This window comes from Spodoptera frugiperda, chromosome 8, assembly GCF_023101765.2.
Source record: "Spodoptera frugiperda isolate SF20-4 chromosome 8, AGI-APGP_CSIRO_Sfru_2.0, whole genome shotgun sequence".
Classification (NCBI taxonomy): domain Eukaryota; kingdom Metazoa; phylum Arthropoda; class Insecta; order Lepidoptera; family Noctuidae; genus Spodoptera; species Spodoptera frugiperda.
The window spans coordinates 6,480,613-6,498,644 of NC_064219.1; the positions used below are offsets into that span (position 1 = coordinate 6,480,613).

The 18,032-nt window shown below is 38.8% G+C and overlaps 1 protein-coding gene and 1 long non-coding RNA gene across 2 annotated transcripts in view; one reads left to right on the forward strand and one right to left on the reverse strand.

Moving 5' to 3' along the window:
* The first annotated feature begins 6,678 nt into the window (after window positions 1-6,678).
* Window positions 6,679-18,032, forward strand: part of LOC118275276 (uncharacterized) — a 29,726-nt gene continuing 18,372 nt past the window's right edge. The window contains exon 1 of the mRNA XM_035593178.2: window positions 6,679-7,038. Within this exon, the coding sequence (XP_035449071.2) occupies window positions 6,694-7,038 (345 nt within the window). The 5' untranslated portion in view covers window positions 6,679-6,693. The remainder of the gene's footprint in view (window positions 7,039-18,032) is intronic.
* LOC118275277 (uncharacterized) lies at window positions 14,115-17,637 on the reverse strand. The gene is made up of 2 exons (XR_004783560.2): window positions 15,607-17,637; window positions 14,115-14,887 (listed from the first exon to the last, which is right to left on the reverse strand). It is a non-coding gene; the product is annotated as an uncharacterized LOC118275277 (long non-coding RNA).

Here is an 18,032-nt window from a genome sequence, read left to right on the forward strand (position 1 = left end):
CTTTATATTTCTATGTTTTCGCACTTTTATTGCTCATCTAATTAACATACACGATAGCTTTGTTAGTTCAAAAATCCACTGTCTATATTTTTACTAAATTCCATCAAAATATGTTCAGTAATTTTAGCAGTAAACACTGACAAACATACACACAAACTTTGGCATAAATAGTATGACTCGACCAAATCGCGTTGCGAATAGGAGTAAAACAAAACACCGTCTATATGAGTCAACTGTATCAGGTCGGTTACCAACACGTAAAAACCAAACTAAAAATAACTTCAGTGTAAAAACACACAATAATAATATCTGCAGCAGTTGAGTGATTGGAAATATAGTGAGCATTTTCCCGAGTTCGATCCACGAGGTAAGCAGATATACTTTCGAATCTTCAGTAGCAGTACGGAGTTTGGAGATGCTTGGCTTGGTTTTTTTAAAGGCCAGCTATTTTTTTCTAAACTAGTAACCTGTAAATGTCTCATTGCTGTAAATCTCATCATCATCTTCAACATGTAAATGCCTCTACTGATGAGTTAAAGTATCTTATTACACGAAGAAGGAATAAGTAATAATCACCACTCTTGCTCAAAATGGAGTCCAGGTTTCCTCGTGATGATGTTTTATTTTACCGTAAATTAATGCCCAAATAAACATAATACATGTAGGTAACATAACTGACATAGACTTAAGTGCAATTTTTCAGTAGTTACAGCCAATTCGTATGGCCCTTTGAAGACTTACAAACATATTTATTATCAAACCTTATATATCAATCCTTCAGCCTTAAAACCCCCCATTATCAAAGTAAGTATGTCAGTACAATCCATAGATTGTCTTATGACACCGCAGTCACTGTCATTACCCTTGACGTACTGAAAACAGAGAATTCCTATAACAATGGTGATGACGCACCATGCGCAAGCGCTGACAGGAAAATAACACTTATTATAATGCAGTATAGCGATTAAAACTCCGTGTAATGACAGAATATAGTTGTAATCACTCGGGTACTTGGATACTGCGAAATAATATAAGGTTGAATTTGCTGCTTCGTTGGAGATCGTCGTGTTTCTGGATTTTTATTTAGGTTTAGCTCTAGGTAATGTCGATTCGATTTTTAGATAGCGTAAAGCGTAACCTATTATATGGATAATCGTGAGCGATATAGACGCGAAGGCGGTGCGGTGCGGCACGAAGACAACAAACTGTCAAAATCTGTCGACGTGGTCTACGTGACCAACTGCATGTGGGATGCGGTGAGGCGCGGTGCGGTGCGGCGCGAACGCGATCAATTTGCTTGATATAGTCGCCGCGTCATACCGCATCGCGTTGAATTCGCGTGTCACCGTACCGCTTCGCGTTCGCTTCTAGATCGCTCACGCAAGACGTCGCGTAAAACATTCGGGTTACTTTCAACCAGTCGATCTGTAAGGCATTGCCAGGCGCCTTTGTTCAGTCCCACACATTTTATAGCTGATATTCAGATGATAATTATCCTGAAAGTATGTAAAACCACATAAATACAACTGTGTTTACTTTTTCAAGGAATGAAACACTTAATTTCTGGAACTAAAGAAAAAATAAATCGGTCTGCTAAGAAGCCGATATGACTAACGCTGCCCTGAATATCGTCTGTTCTACATTACCAGTTATTTTCTGAAATGTACAACTAAGTATAGTTTATATATTTAGCCTTTATTAACAGGTAAAACTTCGTTCTCGGACTTTGACGGGAAAATATATCATCTAGAAAGAAACAAGAAATTAGTCATTGGATTATTAATAATTATATAATCCATGTACAGAAATATAATTGTATATTACTATGTACAAATAATTAGGATATTGTGAGAACCGACTAAGGTATCACTCATTTGACAGAGACCGTGCAGCAGCGCTCTCTGATAAACCTGTACCCTTAGTACGAGTTTGTTTTACGTTTAACGAGGTCGAAACGAGAGCGCGTTCGGCGCTCTGATTGGTTGATTTATTTGAGCCGGCCAATCAGATTGATTACTTTGAACGTAAAGCAAACTCATACTAAGGGTACTGAATGATCCTAATTATTACAAACCTTTTATTTATGGACTGTAGTATAAGAGTGAACTATCTAAACAAGCTGTTTATTGAAATTTTAAAGCACAAATCTTAGTTAAGTCAACTTCTCTATACGAATTTAACACTTAAATTGTACATAAAAAGAGTTGTTACATATTAGGACTTTTTCCTGTATCTTAGACATATTTATCAACTAGCTGATCACGCAGCTTCGTTCGCTTTGATCACGGACCTTGTAACTAATAAAAGGAACTTAAGTTACTCCTTAGTATATCAGCTACCTGTACTAAAAAGTCCCGTTGAAATCGGTCCAGCCATTTCAGAGATTAGTCAAAATATTTATTGTTGTATAATAATGTATTTATAGTTATTTCAATATTACAAACAGATACTCCAATTTTATGTATTAGTCTAGATATGTAGGTAGTAGGTACTTCATAATCACATCACACAAATTATACATATACCTATGAAGTTCCATGTATGAACCAAACCCGTGACACCTTCACAGCGGGCGGTCGCCCAGCCACCACACCGACGGCAATCAAACTGTTACCTGGAATAGCCGTTATCTACAAATTTCTGCTGGGAGTGATAAGACGACCTTTCTTCTTTTCTTAACAATAAACAATAGGAACTATGAGTAAAGTGGTATTTCCTAACTTTTTGAATTTTTACGAAACCAGGTTTTAATGGTCGTGGTAACAAATTAGTATTATAAATAACCCTCCTTCTGGCGCAGTCGGGTAAATAGTATTATTACGTCACAGTTTTTTTAAGTCAAGGCATGAGATGACGTCACACTTTTTAATTTCTGAAGGGGTCAGTTATGTTATGAGTCCCATTCCATGTAATAGTTAGGTGGTAAGCATATTGCTTCCCCGCTAACAATTTCAGACTCCGTGGTTTTTATTACTGACTAGCTAGCTACCCGCTCTGCTCGGCTCCTATTGGTCGTAGCGTGATGTTTTATAGCCTTCCCCGATAAATGTACTATCTAACACAAAAATAAATTTTCAAATCGGCCCAGCTATTACAGAGATTAGAGCGTTCAAACAAACAAAATCTTCAGCTTTAGGATACTAATATACTTAGATAGTTTTTGAAAAATTGATAAAACCCAATAATATTTTGCACAACTTATAAATATTGTTCCGAAAATTTTATTCATATATTTACATGAAATAGGAACATAAAAAACTAAGAAATAAAAATAAATAAATATGTACAATTTAAACTATATAAATTCATATAGATACTTACTATGTATCAAAAAATGAATTATTTCCCGAATGTTCCCTAAAAAACCTTAACGGATTTCTTCCCGACTGTCGAGAATCTTCTGAATTTCTCGTCGCCATGGCAACCGGCTAAATATATACGATTGGAGATACATACTTACATAGACACTGAGATATAGTTTTTTACCAAGGTTTATCAAGGGGTGGGTGACCACGACCAAACTTTGTTTTAGGATTTTAGTTCGGATTGCTTAGCCGTTGTTCTAAGGGCTCAACTAATTTCAAATGCACGCGTAGGATACCTTAGTCCACTATACCTCTTTGAAAAATAACAAATTCAATGTTTATTTTATGTAATAATACTTGTAATCAACTGCTTAAGGCTGATGTTGCATGAATAACAAAACAATAATCTATGATTCCTCTGGTGTTGCGGGTATGCACGGGTGGCACTGATCGCTTGCTATCAAGTGACCGGTCTGCTAGTGTACCACCTTTTCCATAAAAAAATACGACTAAAATTATATAAATATTATTTTTTGGGTTTTTCGGGAGCGTTCCGTTTACACTATGTATGTATATGAGTGTAAACATATAACCTATATAATATATTTTTCCTTCCACATAAACGTACCATGATTAATTATTTATTTATATTATTCTATAACAATATGTTATAATTGTCACATAACACTAGATATCAAATAATTTAATTTCATGAATGATTTTAGAAATATGTAGTAATTAATTATGTGTGTATAAACAGGGAAATATAAGAGTAATTAGGTAACATATTGTACCTACGAAAACTTTTCTCAAATAAAATCATTGTTCATTCAAATTCAGACTTGAATGGATGTATTTTGTTATATACTTATATATTTATTATTATAATTGGTTAATTATGTATTTAACATAATTAGTAACAGTTAGTTTTTTAGGAGGTCTAATTATCCCCCTTCCCAAATGTTCCCAATCCCCTAATCCCAGACACATTAAATTCCTAACCTCCAAAATCCCGCAACGCCAGTAACGCCTCTGGTGTTTAAGGTGTTCATGGGCGGCGGCAATTGCTTACCATCAGGTGATCTGTCTGCTCGTTGACCGGCTTATACCATAAAAAAGAACGGTAACCAAGGCATGCGGGTGGAAGATACTTGTTCGATGTAGGGTACTAAGGGCTGGCTGATGAAGTAAATGATGATGATTAGCAGACTATAATATTCGTAACATCACACTTTTACAGCTTAAAATAGAGCACAGTTGTGTTATTAAATAGTTCCTTTGTTGCATTGTTTTCTTCTTTCTTTATTCTTTGTTTAGGCTAGTGGCCAGTGACTCCTACCCAATTCCTTTTTAAACTCATACCGAATATATTTAAAAATCGAAATGTAATACATATTTTGAATAATATTTGAAAATGCAATTTAATGAAATCACAACTTTAAAATGGATTTTTTATGATTACATGACCTAAAACAATGATATACCCTGCACGTAAAAGATTGTTAATATTATATTAATTTTAGTCCAATACGGTCTACTAAATTATGTAATTGATCAGACATAGTAAGACATACTTCTCTCTCTGTCAGAACTGATTCCAAATAACTATGTAACCAAGTCTAAATAAATATACGAGTACATAAGTCCATACCTCCACTGCAGTTACATAAACAGCAGATCCATAGAAAATGCAAACGCTTTATTTAATGCAAGTTACCTACAAATCGTACCTACATATTTTTCAAGTGCAAGCAGTAAAACGATACTTGCGAAGAGTCAGCTTCGCGCATGCGTCGTCGGTAAATTGCCGGGTTGGCGACTCGCGCGCACCGTGCATGTCACCGGCAGGTTGACGCATGCGCAAACTGCACACCTTGCGTTTACACCACAGGCTTTCTTGCTGCTTGAAATCGAATCTATTAATATATATTTTTATTTAAACTGTCTTGTTTATTGGAGTTTTATTTTAATCAGTATGTTCTTTGTTTTTGTTTTTTAGTCTCTTTGTACTGTTTACATACCTCTATCTGTAGTTACCCATGTGCATATAAACGACTACAATTTTTAAGATATTTTTTTCCTGTTGTACGCTGCATCCGATAAATGGGATGTTTATAAACTACATAGTTATATATTTTTACCTTATGTACTTAGTTATTAATTTCTTATTATTCTCAAACACCAATCTTACAACATGGATGCTACTAATAAATAAAGTCTTTAATATTAAACTGATCTCGTAAGATTTACGTTGTATATTGTTAAGTATTCAGGATAAGTTTACTTCGCAATAAGTGCACACGCAGCCAACTTGTAACTTAACTTTATTTCGCCACGAGCGCGTTCACTTATCTTTCATAAACGCCTCGTCATCATGACCGACCACTGCACCACGTACAATGCACACGTTTGACTTTACTCTACTATCCCTAAAAATATAAACTCAATTCTATAATGATATCGAGCGACCCAAATATTTATAATAATAGCGAGTACTCGAAATTACCGCCGAATGATTTTTCTCTTCGGCGCGGTATCTGTAGCCACAGTATCGATCGGCACACGCCCCATTGCCGGCGAGCTATCCACGCCGCGGCGCGCTGCCCGAACTGCACGCGGAATGGAACGCGACAAACTGAAGGTTCTTTTGTCATGCGGTGATTTGCAAAACGTACCTAAACACGGTAAGGGCGTAGTCGGTCGACAGCCAAGTGGCGCACTCTCGTGAGAGATGAACGAACAGATAAATCTGAGAGCAAAGTTATATTACGAATACATTTCACGTCGCACGTTCGATTGCTCGCTTGCTCCGCTTCCAACAAATCGAGACACGTAGCCATGCGGCAATGTACTTCGTACAGCAGTGATTGCTCGCTAGTGTACGCGGTTGGTGTAGTTCCATGGTACAAGGCACAGGGTCGCAGAGCTAGTGCGGCCTCGCGGCCCTCTTCGCCGCAACGCAAATCGTTGAAATCAAAACTTTCACGCTACGAGAGCGCTACGAAGTTTTACTGCTACGAACTTCCTGCTACGCCGGCCGTAGCGCGGCGCACTCAAAACTTTGTTCAGAAAGCTTTTTTATTTGTCACTTTCTGTTATCAGTTGACTGAAAACTTGAGCTCTTTATGTTTGAGTGTTAGGATTCAGATTTCATTACTCTGCGTTGTTATCAAGTGGGTGAATAAGATACTGTGTCTCACATTCTGCGTGCCTGGCGACCAGTTTTATACTGACTTGTATTTGTTGTACTTATTCTTATAACTTCATTTAATGCAGTATTTGTTTAAAATAAAAAGTTATAAGAAAAACTTTATAGATACAGTAAACATACATGTATCTTGCATCAACAAGGAGCTACAGAAGGTCGGTAGTGGTGGTGTTATCCTCAATGTGTCGTGGAGGCAGCAGCGGCAGGCTGTGGATGGGTCCGTGTTCGGTTTTGTTGTTCGTGGAAGCGAGTCGCAACAGTCGCAGGTGGGCGCTGCGGGCCGAGCGAGCCGAGGCGCGCCGAGCCGCGGCGACCGGGCCCGAGCGGCGCGCGCCAGAACGGCGTAAGTGCCGGCGGGCCGCGCCGCGCTACCCGCTAGCTTCAGTCTGCGCTCGGCCACCACCTTGTTCGCTCGTGTCTGTGACGCCGTGCTGTGACATATTTGACAGTTGTTATCGTGAATCGTGTGATGTTTTCGTATCGGAACTATGGTGTATCCCAATGAAAATGTGGAGTGATTTCCAGGTAAGTGATCGTAGTTAGTTGTAGCAGTAAGTTTAGTGAGGCGGCAGCGAAGGTTTCGCATTTATTTCAAATTCGACTTGTGTTCTCAGTCATAGTTTTTGTGTTGACTACAATTTTGTTACAAGTTTGTAATACTGATGAAACTCGAAGTGAAGTCTGTAGGGGCAACGAGTAACTGTGCGGGGATGAAGTTTATAAAAAGTTTTACCAATGTTTAGTAACAGAGGTTTTGTAAAGTGGGTAGAAAAGTTTAAGTTTTTATATTAGGATGATAGTCGCATCGCACTGTGAATATTATACGGGCTTGGTTTTCACTTTAAACTACAGCATTTGGTCAAATATATTTTTTGTTCCAAAAATTCCGTAAACAGTTTGTTGAATGGAAAAATATATTTAAGGATGAGATATTATAGGAATATTGCCACATTCTCTTTGTCTGTTCATTATACTTATTGCACCAATATCTTTGTCACAACTTTTTGAACTAACTTTTCTTTATATCTGGGACTTAGAATAATATGGTGCAACCACACAGTGTTGCTTTCATCATGCCTACATCAGTAATTGTCTTAGATAAAGGTTTAATACGTTTCTATACAAGCCCTTAAAATATTCATAAACCTACGAGAGATGCGCGCCTTTTTTTCAAATCTGACAGGTCGGCGCGTTTCCGGCGACCTGTCAAACGCCATGTGATAGATAGAAGGGCGCATTCGGTGGAGTTTTAAATCAAAGCGCGGTATTCGACTCGAATCTCGATAACTGCGCGACGCTCGAGGCGAGCGAGAACTCGTCACAGAAATACGTAGTTGTTGTTGTCTCCCTCTATCGCATGGCGCGCTCTCGTTCTGGCGGCGGGTGTTTTTGTGTCGAAGCGGGTTTTTTGTGTGGTTGGCGAGGCTGGCGCGGCGCGGCGCCCGTTCGCTCGACTCCACTGACTCCACATTAATTATCGGCGAGTTGGCTCGCCATCGCCAGCCAGCGCTAACGCACTTTACTTTCTATATTGCTGCGATATTGCTGGACTCTTTACAATGCGTCGTGGTTTTTACACGAACGTAATGAATAAATGCATGTCCACTGCGATTCGTTAAGCTGGATGATACTAAAATCGACATGACATTGGTTTACAATCGGACAATTAGGTAGACCTTCGATTAGATAGGAATTAGGACGTTGGAAATGTTTAAAGTTTATATTCGGGGCAAGTCACTAGTAATAGTTAGTAGTTTAGTCTAGTTGTGAAGACCTCGTTTATAAAAAAAATTGGACTGTTCGGAGGTTGGTGGGTTTTCCTGGTAGCGGAGCGGCGCGGCTAGGGGCGCGTTGCCATGGTAACGGCTGGGGCGCCCCGCCCAGCACCGGCTCGGAGCGCCTCCTCCATTCTACTTATTGAGATTTACTCCTCGACTGGAATCACCATTGGCGAGACCACTGGTCGCTTCCATACTTCTTTATACCCTGATGAACTCAAGAGTTTAATTGAAACTCGATTTTGTAGCATAATTTCAGTTCTTTGTTCATATCTGACCTCATTCGAAATTCAGTCCAAAATAGAATTTATCTTCAAATATTTAGAAACTATACTAAAGTCCAAACATGTTTAAGTCAGAAGGGACAAAACAAAAATACGAAAACGACTATAGATAAGGCATTTGTCTCGTTCGCGACAACAGTTAGAAACTTTTATTTGGAACTTCAATCCTTCTAGAATACATTATTCATAAGCTCAGTTACAGTATACACAGACACTGTGGAAGATACAAAAAAATCATTCTTCTTCCATAGAATGGAAATACAAAATCTAAAATAACCAGTAAGATTTATTGTTTTAAGTATTTCAGTAGTACATAAAAAATCAAAACTGCGAACAAATTCATAGAAATGGTATTGATTAAATAAAATTCTAAAGCATTTAAGTACATAACTACTAAAGCCTATTTCAGTTCTAATAATGTGATGTCACATTTGTTTCCAAGCCAAGCCTCGTTCCGAGAATTTCACTCATTAATGGAGATACAAACTCGTTACCCAAATTCTAAAAATACAACATTATAAATAAACATTTAATACAAAAGCAAATTCCAATCTATTTATATACCACATGCATGTTGTCATGTGATGCGAGCCGTCATAAATACTGCTATAGTTGTAGGTGTACAAGTTATGACACGGTAGGGGGTTGGTCGTAGGCCTGGGAGGGTGGGGGTGCGTGGAATGCGACTTGTTGCAGTCACGTGTACCAAGAAACTATGCACAAACTACCCTTATGCACTTACGTAGTTCACACACCCGCCCCAAACGACTTCAAACTTTACACACAACTAATAGAGTTTAAAGTCCCTCTTGCAGACGGTTTAACAGTAACTAGTTTGACCACCTAATGTAATGGACTAGATGCGATACCCGGTTTGATTCGTTCGCTGCCTTACCGTCGCGGCTATCACTGGCAGTTAATGAGAAGCGCTATAACGAAACTAGTTTTACCAAAACATTTGTTACATTAGTTAAATTGTGACTTTAGAATAATATTCCCAGGTTCTATCGCGCTATTGTTTGCGTCCATAGTTTGGAACCAAAAAACTATTAAGTATAAGAATATACCGAACATGAATTTGCTACAAAACTATATCTAACACAACCTCCGTGTGTTATTCCAAGTCTTTGTTAACTTAGGTAATGTTTACAACCTCTCAGACATGACTAAGAAACATAAAAAACTTTATTACTCAAATTACATAACTTCACAGTAGGTAACTGATTTCTTAGCGTAAAGAAGAAAAAACAAGAAACATGCTAATTAAAAAAACAGCCGTATGAATACAAAACATAATATATTACCATAATAAATAAATAGTTCGTTCGAACGGTTGTTAACCTCTTTTGAGTGAACGATCTGTCATATACTTAACTGTTTCATAAAAACTATGGTTGATTAAAGGCGCAAAAAGTGCCAGTCACAATGACTGGGCTAGTCTGGCCCAACGATAGTGAAATAGGGTACGAAGGAGGAATCCCGACGGGTCAAGAGCAAGTACAAAGCCAGCTGATAAGATTAACATCTTTATAGCAAAAAATGCGATCAACAAGTGCTTGAAATGAACCTTGTAATTTGATGTATTTTTATAGGCTTCAATTTGTGGCTTGGAGGGTTCGATTAAGAAGTTTAATCGGCTGTTGGAATAGAATATCGAGTGTTATAACAAGGATTTAGTACAGTAGATTCGTTAAATGAATGATATTTTGATTTGAATCTAGATTTTAGTTAGATCATTGAAGTTTCTTCTTTCAATATTAATAATTCTCCTACAACATTCCTTTCTGCGCCATTTTTATAACAATCCTTTGTTTTAAATGTAAAATATGATATCAAAAGGTTCCTATCGGAAATCCAAAATAAGCCAGGGATGTCTGTCTGAACATTTGTTGGGTGTCGATAGTCCGGAAGACGACGTACAAAGGCAAGAACAATTCGGGCTTCTAAAAAAAATATACAGTATGTATCCGAGTGTTCCAGCGCAGTTGGGCGTCTTCCGCCGGACTAAAGAAAGGAACATCTTAATTATGAAGAATTTTCTTATTTATTTATTTACTTACAAGTCCATTGTCTCGTGTTCAGAATAATTATATTTCTTTACTTGACATTCTTCAGGAGTGCACGTGTGCAAATGTATTATGAAGGGACATTGATAGAATTGTGAGAGAATCTTTCGTTTCAGTCTATTAGATTAATGTTTAAATAAAAAGACATAACTAGCATGATTTCGCGGAATTTGTAGTAACAACCGGGTTTTAAATATTTCGTAGCAGTTTTGCTACGCGCTACGAAAAACGGGGCCCTTTGTGTGCAACTATGCTTTTGATGTAACTATGTGCAGAAATTGACTTAAAACGTATATTTGTATCTTATATTATAGTACTAAAACTTACAATATGCAACATCAGAGGTTGTTGGAACAAAACAGTGCCAAGTCCTACTGGTAACTTGCATAAAAATCACGTTGTTCGTCTCAATTTCTCGTATTCAGTTACAACACCGTAACAATGTAAATAGTTGCCATACACGGCAGAGATTCTAACCTCACTCCGCGCACGTTAAATAAACATTTATGTAAACAAACAATCTATCAAGACGCATTATGAATCAACGTCACACCGAGCCGCTCCTCCTTAAGCACACCGCGTAATAATAACAACTTTTATTACACATTTGCCGTTAAATTCACGCTCGCATTGTAAACAATCGACCACGTGGAGTAAAAGTAATAGTAAACTCATAAACAAATGAATGAATTAGCCATAGCGGTGCCGACGTCATCGGCGAAGACACGCATAATAATCGCTTATGCAAACGAACCTAATTATGTAAAGCATTATGAACCGCGCCGACGTGTTTTGACATACGCTAACGACCAATTATATGGCCATTGTGTGACTCAATGAACTTGAAAGACATACAATAATATAGGGCATCGACACGCGCGATGAATGACGCGCCGCTGACACCTGTTTAGAAAAAATATGCGAATGTCAGGTGCACCGAATCTCAATGCTCGCCACTATTTTATATATCGTACTGTTATGTTTGGGCCGCACCGCGCGCTCCACACCTTGTTTACAATTTTTTGTCGTACCTTATTGTCATGTCTGAGATGCATTGACGGACTCGTGTTTGCTTTCTCATTTACTTCGCATCCTATTATAATACGCTTTGTATAACTTCATATTTGCACAAGTCCGCTAATCAACATTCAAAATATCAGATTACAGAACTAACTATCGCAATCTTATCTTCGCTAAATGTTCCGGCGTGATAGGGTATTGGGAATTTTTTGGTTCTTGATATTTTTGCTAATTGTGTAGGTACTCTATACAATTATACATAAATATCTTTCGATACATATATTTTATCGAGCCTCGCCATTATTCGAACGTAGAATTGAATTTGGGGATAATAATATCTTTGGCATTCGCGAAGTGTCTCTTTCACGCTCTAAATATATATTCCATGGCCTGAATGGCGCACCGCGACCCAATTACGTCTGGCAATAAAACAATATGTGAGTCGTTGAACCCTCCAGTTTGGTGTGATGGCTATGTAAACATTGCATCTGGGTAAACAGGCGGGCGCGAGCCGCGAGTCCGCGACGGACGCGAGACGAGACGTGCCGCCGCCAATAATTTATGTAAATTCACGTCATTGTATAAGAGTGATGTTTTTATTGCAATCTTGTTTTGACGGTCAAGTTCGGCACGCGGCGAAAGTTATACAAGTACAATAACTCTTAAGTTTGCACCGCCATCGCCATGTGTCCGCGACTCACTACTGCAGGGAACCGCGGCCGAGTGCCGGCACTAACGTCCAACTTACGATCTGTGTTCACTATTTTCTTATGTACAACAGTAAATCCGCCACTACAGCTGTTTTACTACGAAAACATATCAATCTCCACATGTTAACGTAATAGTTCGGCTCTACGATCAATTACTTTGATTTGCCTCGTAAATACAGTTGCAAAGGATAGTTTTATGAATAAATAAATGAATGTTTACGCTAGTCGTAAAATTTCGCCGCGGTATCATCAAAAATATCGGTAAACGTATAAAATAAAAAACTTCACGCTTCACCGAGAACGTTAAAGTAAAACAAAGGTGTAATTTGGATTCGGCTTCGAATGTTTGTAAATATTGTTTTACTACAGCCAACAAGTAGCGTAAAATCTTGTTTATAATTATGATAATAGCTTTATTATATACTACTACAAATCTATTTCGTAGGTAGTAACCATTAATCACTTATGAATGAATGAATGTTATTATTATACGGCAACCGGTCAACGATATCAGAATGTTGTAAACGTCATTTTATAATCATAAGCTCATAAATAAACATGATGACGTATCGCGGGTGATCACTGATCGGCCGGACTCGGAAGTGGCGGCCGGCGCCCGCGGGACGTAGGCGCGCGCGCATGCCGCACACCTCACGCCTCACGCATACGCGAATAATTATGTAACAATGTTTTGACATTCAACAACGACACATTTAGCGCGGACATTAAGTGGATCAATGAACTTGAGCCGTTTGTTGTGCTCGCTGTTACGCAACGATCGGCGTTTGAGTGAGATTAATGCGCGCGGATTATGGCACGCGATACATTTCAATTTACGTTCCGTTTCATTCATGACTCGAGATAATGACGACGTACTCGTTCCGCTTGTTTATTTGCTTTTGCTTGTCGCCGCCGGTGTCCGGACACGTCTCGCGGCCGCTTTACATACTCGATCGCCGGCTGATCGACTGCCGCCTGATTTATGTGCACTGCTCGCGATGCACATCTCGCGGCTTTGTGCTCGGCCGACACGCACAACTTGTTCTGTGTGCTAAGCACGAAAACTATCGAGAAAGTATTCGTATCGCAATCGAAAGAATTTTCTATGGGATTTGAACAGCGCCCCTACCGTGCGTAAAAGGAACTAAATATCGCAAGCACGAATGTTTTTGATAACTATCGTGTAGTAATCGTATCGTATTGGTATCGAAACCTAGAACATTTTGACACAAATTGGAAGCACGAACGAGCATTTGACGTACGGTAACGTAAATTTCGAAAGCTGGCTATCGAAACGACTCGACACATTTGTCACTGAGAATTTGTCGGTGAGAAAGGTATCGAAATTTGTAATAATACAAAAAATATTATATTGTGAAGTCAGTGAGTGCTTGCAGTGATTTTTATAAAATGCCAAGACCGTCGTTGTACCAACAAAGTACCTACAACAAGTACTTAAGATCGTTAACAACGATTGTACCAACAACAACGAATACGTTTAAGGGTTGTTGGGGAATCGGGGATTGGGAATATTAGGAAGGGGGAAATTGGGCCTCCGATAACCTCACTCACACAACAAAACAACGCAAGCGCTGTTTCACGTCGGTTATCTGTGAGGCCGTGGTATCACTCCGGTCGAGCTAGCCCATTCATGCCGAAGGATGTAATCCACAGTAATAGGAAATAAGTAAAGAAAACTCCTACTAAAAAACATTTTGGTGGACAGAATAAATAGACTCCATAGTTATTTCAAGTGTTTTATTACTTTTTAGTACAAAATCCTCTTTTTATAGTTAATAAAATGTATATACATATATAACTAATAACGTAGTTATAATTAGCGAAACAATTGTATAACAAGGAAGAGCGAGGCTTATCCCAACACAAGTATCTTCGGATTACTTTTTGGGAAGCCCCGGCAACTTATTGTACTAACTTTTGTCAATAAACACATTTTTATTTTTTTATTTATTATTATTTAACTAACTTAAAAACTATTTTATCCTAATCTTAATCCCAATAATATATAATTTATTTATTTATTATTATAAGACATTAATGAAAAACAAGATGAAGACACAAGATCATGTGCTTATGCCAATTTATAGACATGCACCACATTCACAGTATTGACACAGTTAGAATAATTATTATAAATACAATGCCATTAACAATATTTTGATAATATTTTAAAATAACATAAAAACAGAAAAATTCAAATAAATATAAAATTAACAGTAAGTTATAAAAAATAATCAACTAATAAAAAATAATAACTTTTCTCATGCTCCTTAGCATAGCATTCTTGTCATTCTCTATACACATTTTAATTAAACTCGCTTTAGGTTTTTTCACTGGTGGAGGATTCCAGCTATCTTCCTCGGATGGAGGATCGGTGGTGTTGGTGGAGGCGCTGGCGAAGTGTAGGCTTTGTGAGGAACAGTGAGTGGTGTGGTAGGAATACAGTAGGCCCACTGCTCCCAGAAATATTGGACTGGTCCCACAAATATTCCAATCTGTAAAAAGATAATACATCAAATATTACATTACAAATATTGTTTAAGTATCCGCTGCTGCCTGAATGGCTCCTTCCATTTAGCCTGAATGTAACTGCTAGGGGTTTGCACCGGAGCAGTGAGTACCGGAGAATAACCGGTAATATACCGGTAAAAGTACTCGATTGAAATCAATCGGTTGTTAACCGATTAAACTCTGGTGATTGTATTATATCTAACTGGAATATTTTTATGTAAAAAAATTTATTTTTCAATACTATATTAATACTACTAAAATAATAGAAATATTTATTAACCATCAGTTTTTAATTTAATACATAATTAAGATAATTTATTTACTGATTTGCTTCTTTCGAATGATATTATTTATTTCGGTCATCAAATCAAAGCGCTCCTGGCAGTTTATGTGGCACAATTCACTTGCTATTAGCTTTCCAAAGAGTTCAGGGTTCGTTGAAGTCCAATTATCTATTTTGTTTTGTTTTTCAATTAATAAAAACTTGATTTGAAATTAATGGTTTTCATCACCGGTTATCACCGGTGAATCTCCGGAGATCGGCAAATCACCGGTGAATTTCGCCGGTACGCCAGATTTCGCTCCGGTGCAAACCACTAGTAACTGCCACCCTGGGGAGGGTTTAGACAAATCTCCGTTAAACTATTGTCCATCACATAAAAAAAGGGGCTAATCAAAGAAACATTTAGAAATCTTTACTTACTTTTGCATAAATTCCACCATTAGCTCATATTGGAGTTGAATCGTCCTCATTTTAAATGTAACATGTTAAAATTGTAATTTTATCTTATTTACATTTTACATAAACAAACAAACAACCGGCATGACAAATGTGATGTCAAATACGACGTTCGGAAATCATAAAAAAAATTATAAATTTATGAAACTAAGTACTTATTTTTTTTCATAGATAATGTCACGTTATATTTCTCTTAACTCGCTTTAAGAACTTTTTGCACATAATTAATATTTATTTAATAAATATTATTTCATAAAACTTGTACACAAAGGTTGAAATATATATATAAATTTAATTTAGTTTTCAGACGAAATCTTTATGCTCAACAAGTCATTCAAATCGTTCACTTGGCTGCTTCTCTAGTTTACATTAGCATGACGTCACTATCGAATTGGATTCGAGCTCTCGATAGTTGAAAGAATAGGCTTCGTGCTGCCACACTCCGTTAACGTCTCATGACGTATCGTCATCTCGATACGTTTACATTACGAATGCGATAGTTATTCGTGCTTGGCACTCTGTAATCGCCCAGTAACATTACTAATGTCGCCAGTCGCTACTCGCGGGTCGCCGCTCGTTCGCGTGCTCCACGAGAAACTTTCAACATAAACATTGTTTATGTGAACACAAACATGTGTGCGACCGACACTAGGAAGATCGTACTATTAGCTACAAGTTTGAGCACAAGACGGCGGGGTGAAGGGAGTAAAGTCTTCACCCATTGACGGTTGAAGCGCCCCGCGACACTTTCACTGCTCCGTTATTGCAGTTACTACGCGCCTACTGTGCACCGGGGGGTAACGGGCCGAGGGAGCTCCGCCACCCTACTGCATTCACCCTCGTTCTCACCCCGCGTAGGGCACCACTACAACAAGGGTGCATGACTTCGAAATTTAAGAATACTATCTATGACGTGATGTATCTTACAGTTGTTTGCGATTCGATGGCTAATAATAGAGGATACAGCGTGCTGCTGAGACAGTAACGAATGCAAAATGTTAACAACGAGCGTATCGACGGTGATCGTATCTCAAGTCTAGACGGGCGGGCAGTCGCGCGAACTGGGACAATGTCAACTGTGAGGGCTCGCTATTATTTGCGTAGACACGTGTGCGTCGGCCGAGGAATGGCGGCGCGAGTGACAAGTGCTCGTGAGTCGTGACGGAAGTTTGTAAACAGCGCCGGCCTTGGTCCCGGTGCGGGCCGCTGCACCACGCCGCACCACGCCGCATCACGCCGCACTCACCCGGTCACGCACAATCTATATCGACGTGTTCCGATATCCAATTACACACTTGTATCAATCTATGAATGAAAATGATAATGTACCACCCGACCGACCGTGACAATCGATTCGATTCATATCTGCAAATCGAAGACAGGTGGATTACTATTACTACGGGTGTAACAACAAACTATTATCACGCGCATACCGGTGCGATGTTATCGGAGCGTCGAGAGCGTAAATCAGAGCCGCGCCGCGGATGTTTAGCAACAATGTATCGGATGAGTTCGAGTCGAGCGGCCGAGGAGCAGCGGATCGCGGCCGCGTCCTTTGGTAGCGGGTGCCGGGTGGTGGCGGCGGCGGCGAGCGGTGATTGATGGCCGATAGATAGTCGCGACTCGACATTGAACCCGTCCCGGCGGCTGCGGTGCACGCCTACAGTAAATATATCTAGTGCGGACTTCCGCTCGTGACGTCGCCCGTGACGTACGTCCTGACGTAGCTGCCTACGTAACACATTTATTATACTTTTTGTTTACACTATAAAACGGTATTTACATTGTTATTGTTTCGTGGGGTCGTCGTCTTATCACTTTATTGCTTTACGGCTCGGTTCTCTTTATTGGCTACCTGTCTCTCGATCTCGTAACACTGACATCTATTCATGTTTGAATGAGTGGTGACACAGTACGAGTAGGTCACACTCTTGTGTAGACACTTCCTCCAGACAAGCAGCTTCATTGAGCAATTTCTGATAGGTACTATTTAATATTTACACTAAAGTCCTGAAATACTTTTCACAAAGTGGAAAGTATTCATTTGTATGTCTGCGGAAATTATTTTTAGCTGATGTACTGTTGGTTGTTATCAAGTTAACTGGAACGCTCTCGGGACTAATCTCCTAAGTGCGTACTGTTCGAAAGAGGCGGGCTGGGGGTGGGTACTCATTAAAAATTCATTCTTATTTGGTAGCTCGCTCGTAATCAGCCGCAAGGGGGATGCTGTACTCGTGCTGCGTATTCTTCTCCGTCTACTGATTTATTAGTTTTCAGCTTTCGACTTAGAAAGAAGTTGAAATTACTTCTTCGTAATAATACACATTTCTGCTGTACGAATGTTCCTTCAGGATTGTGTAGAAAAAAGAGGTTTATATAAGTATCAGTCA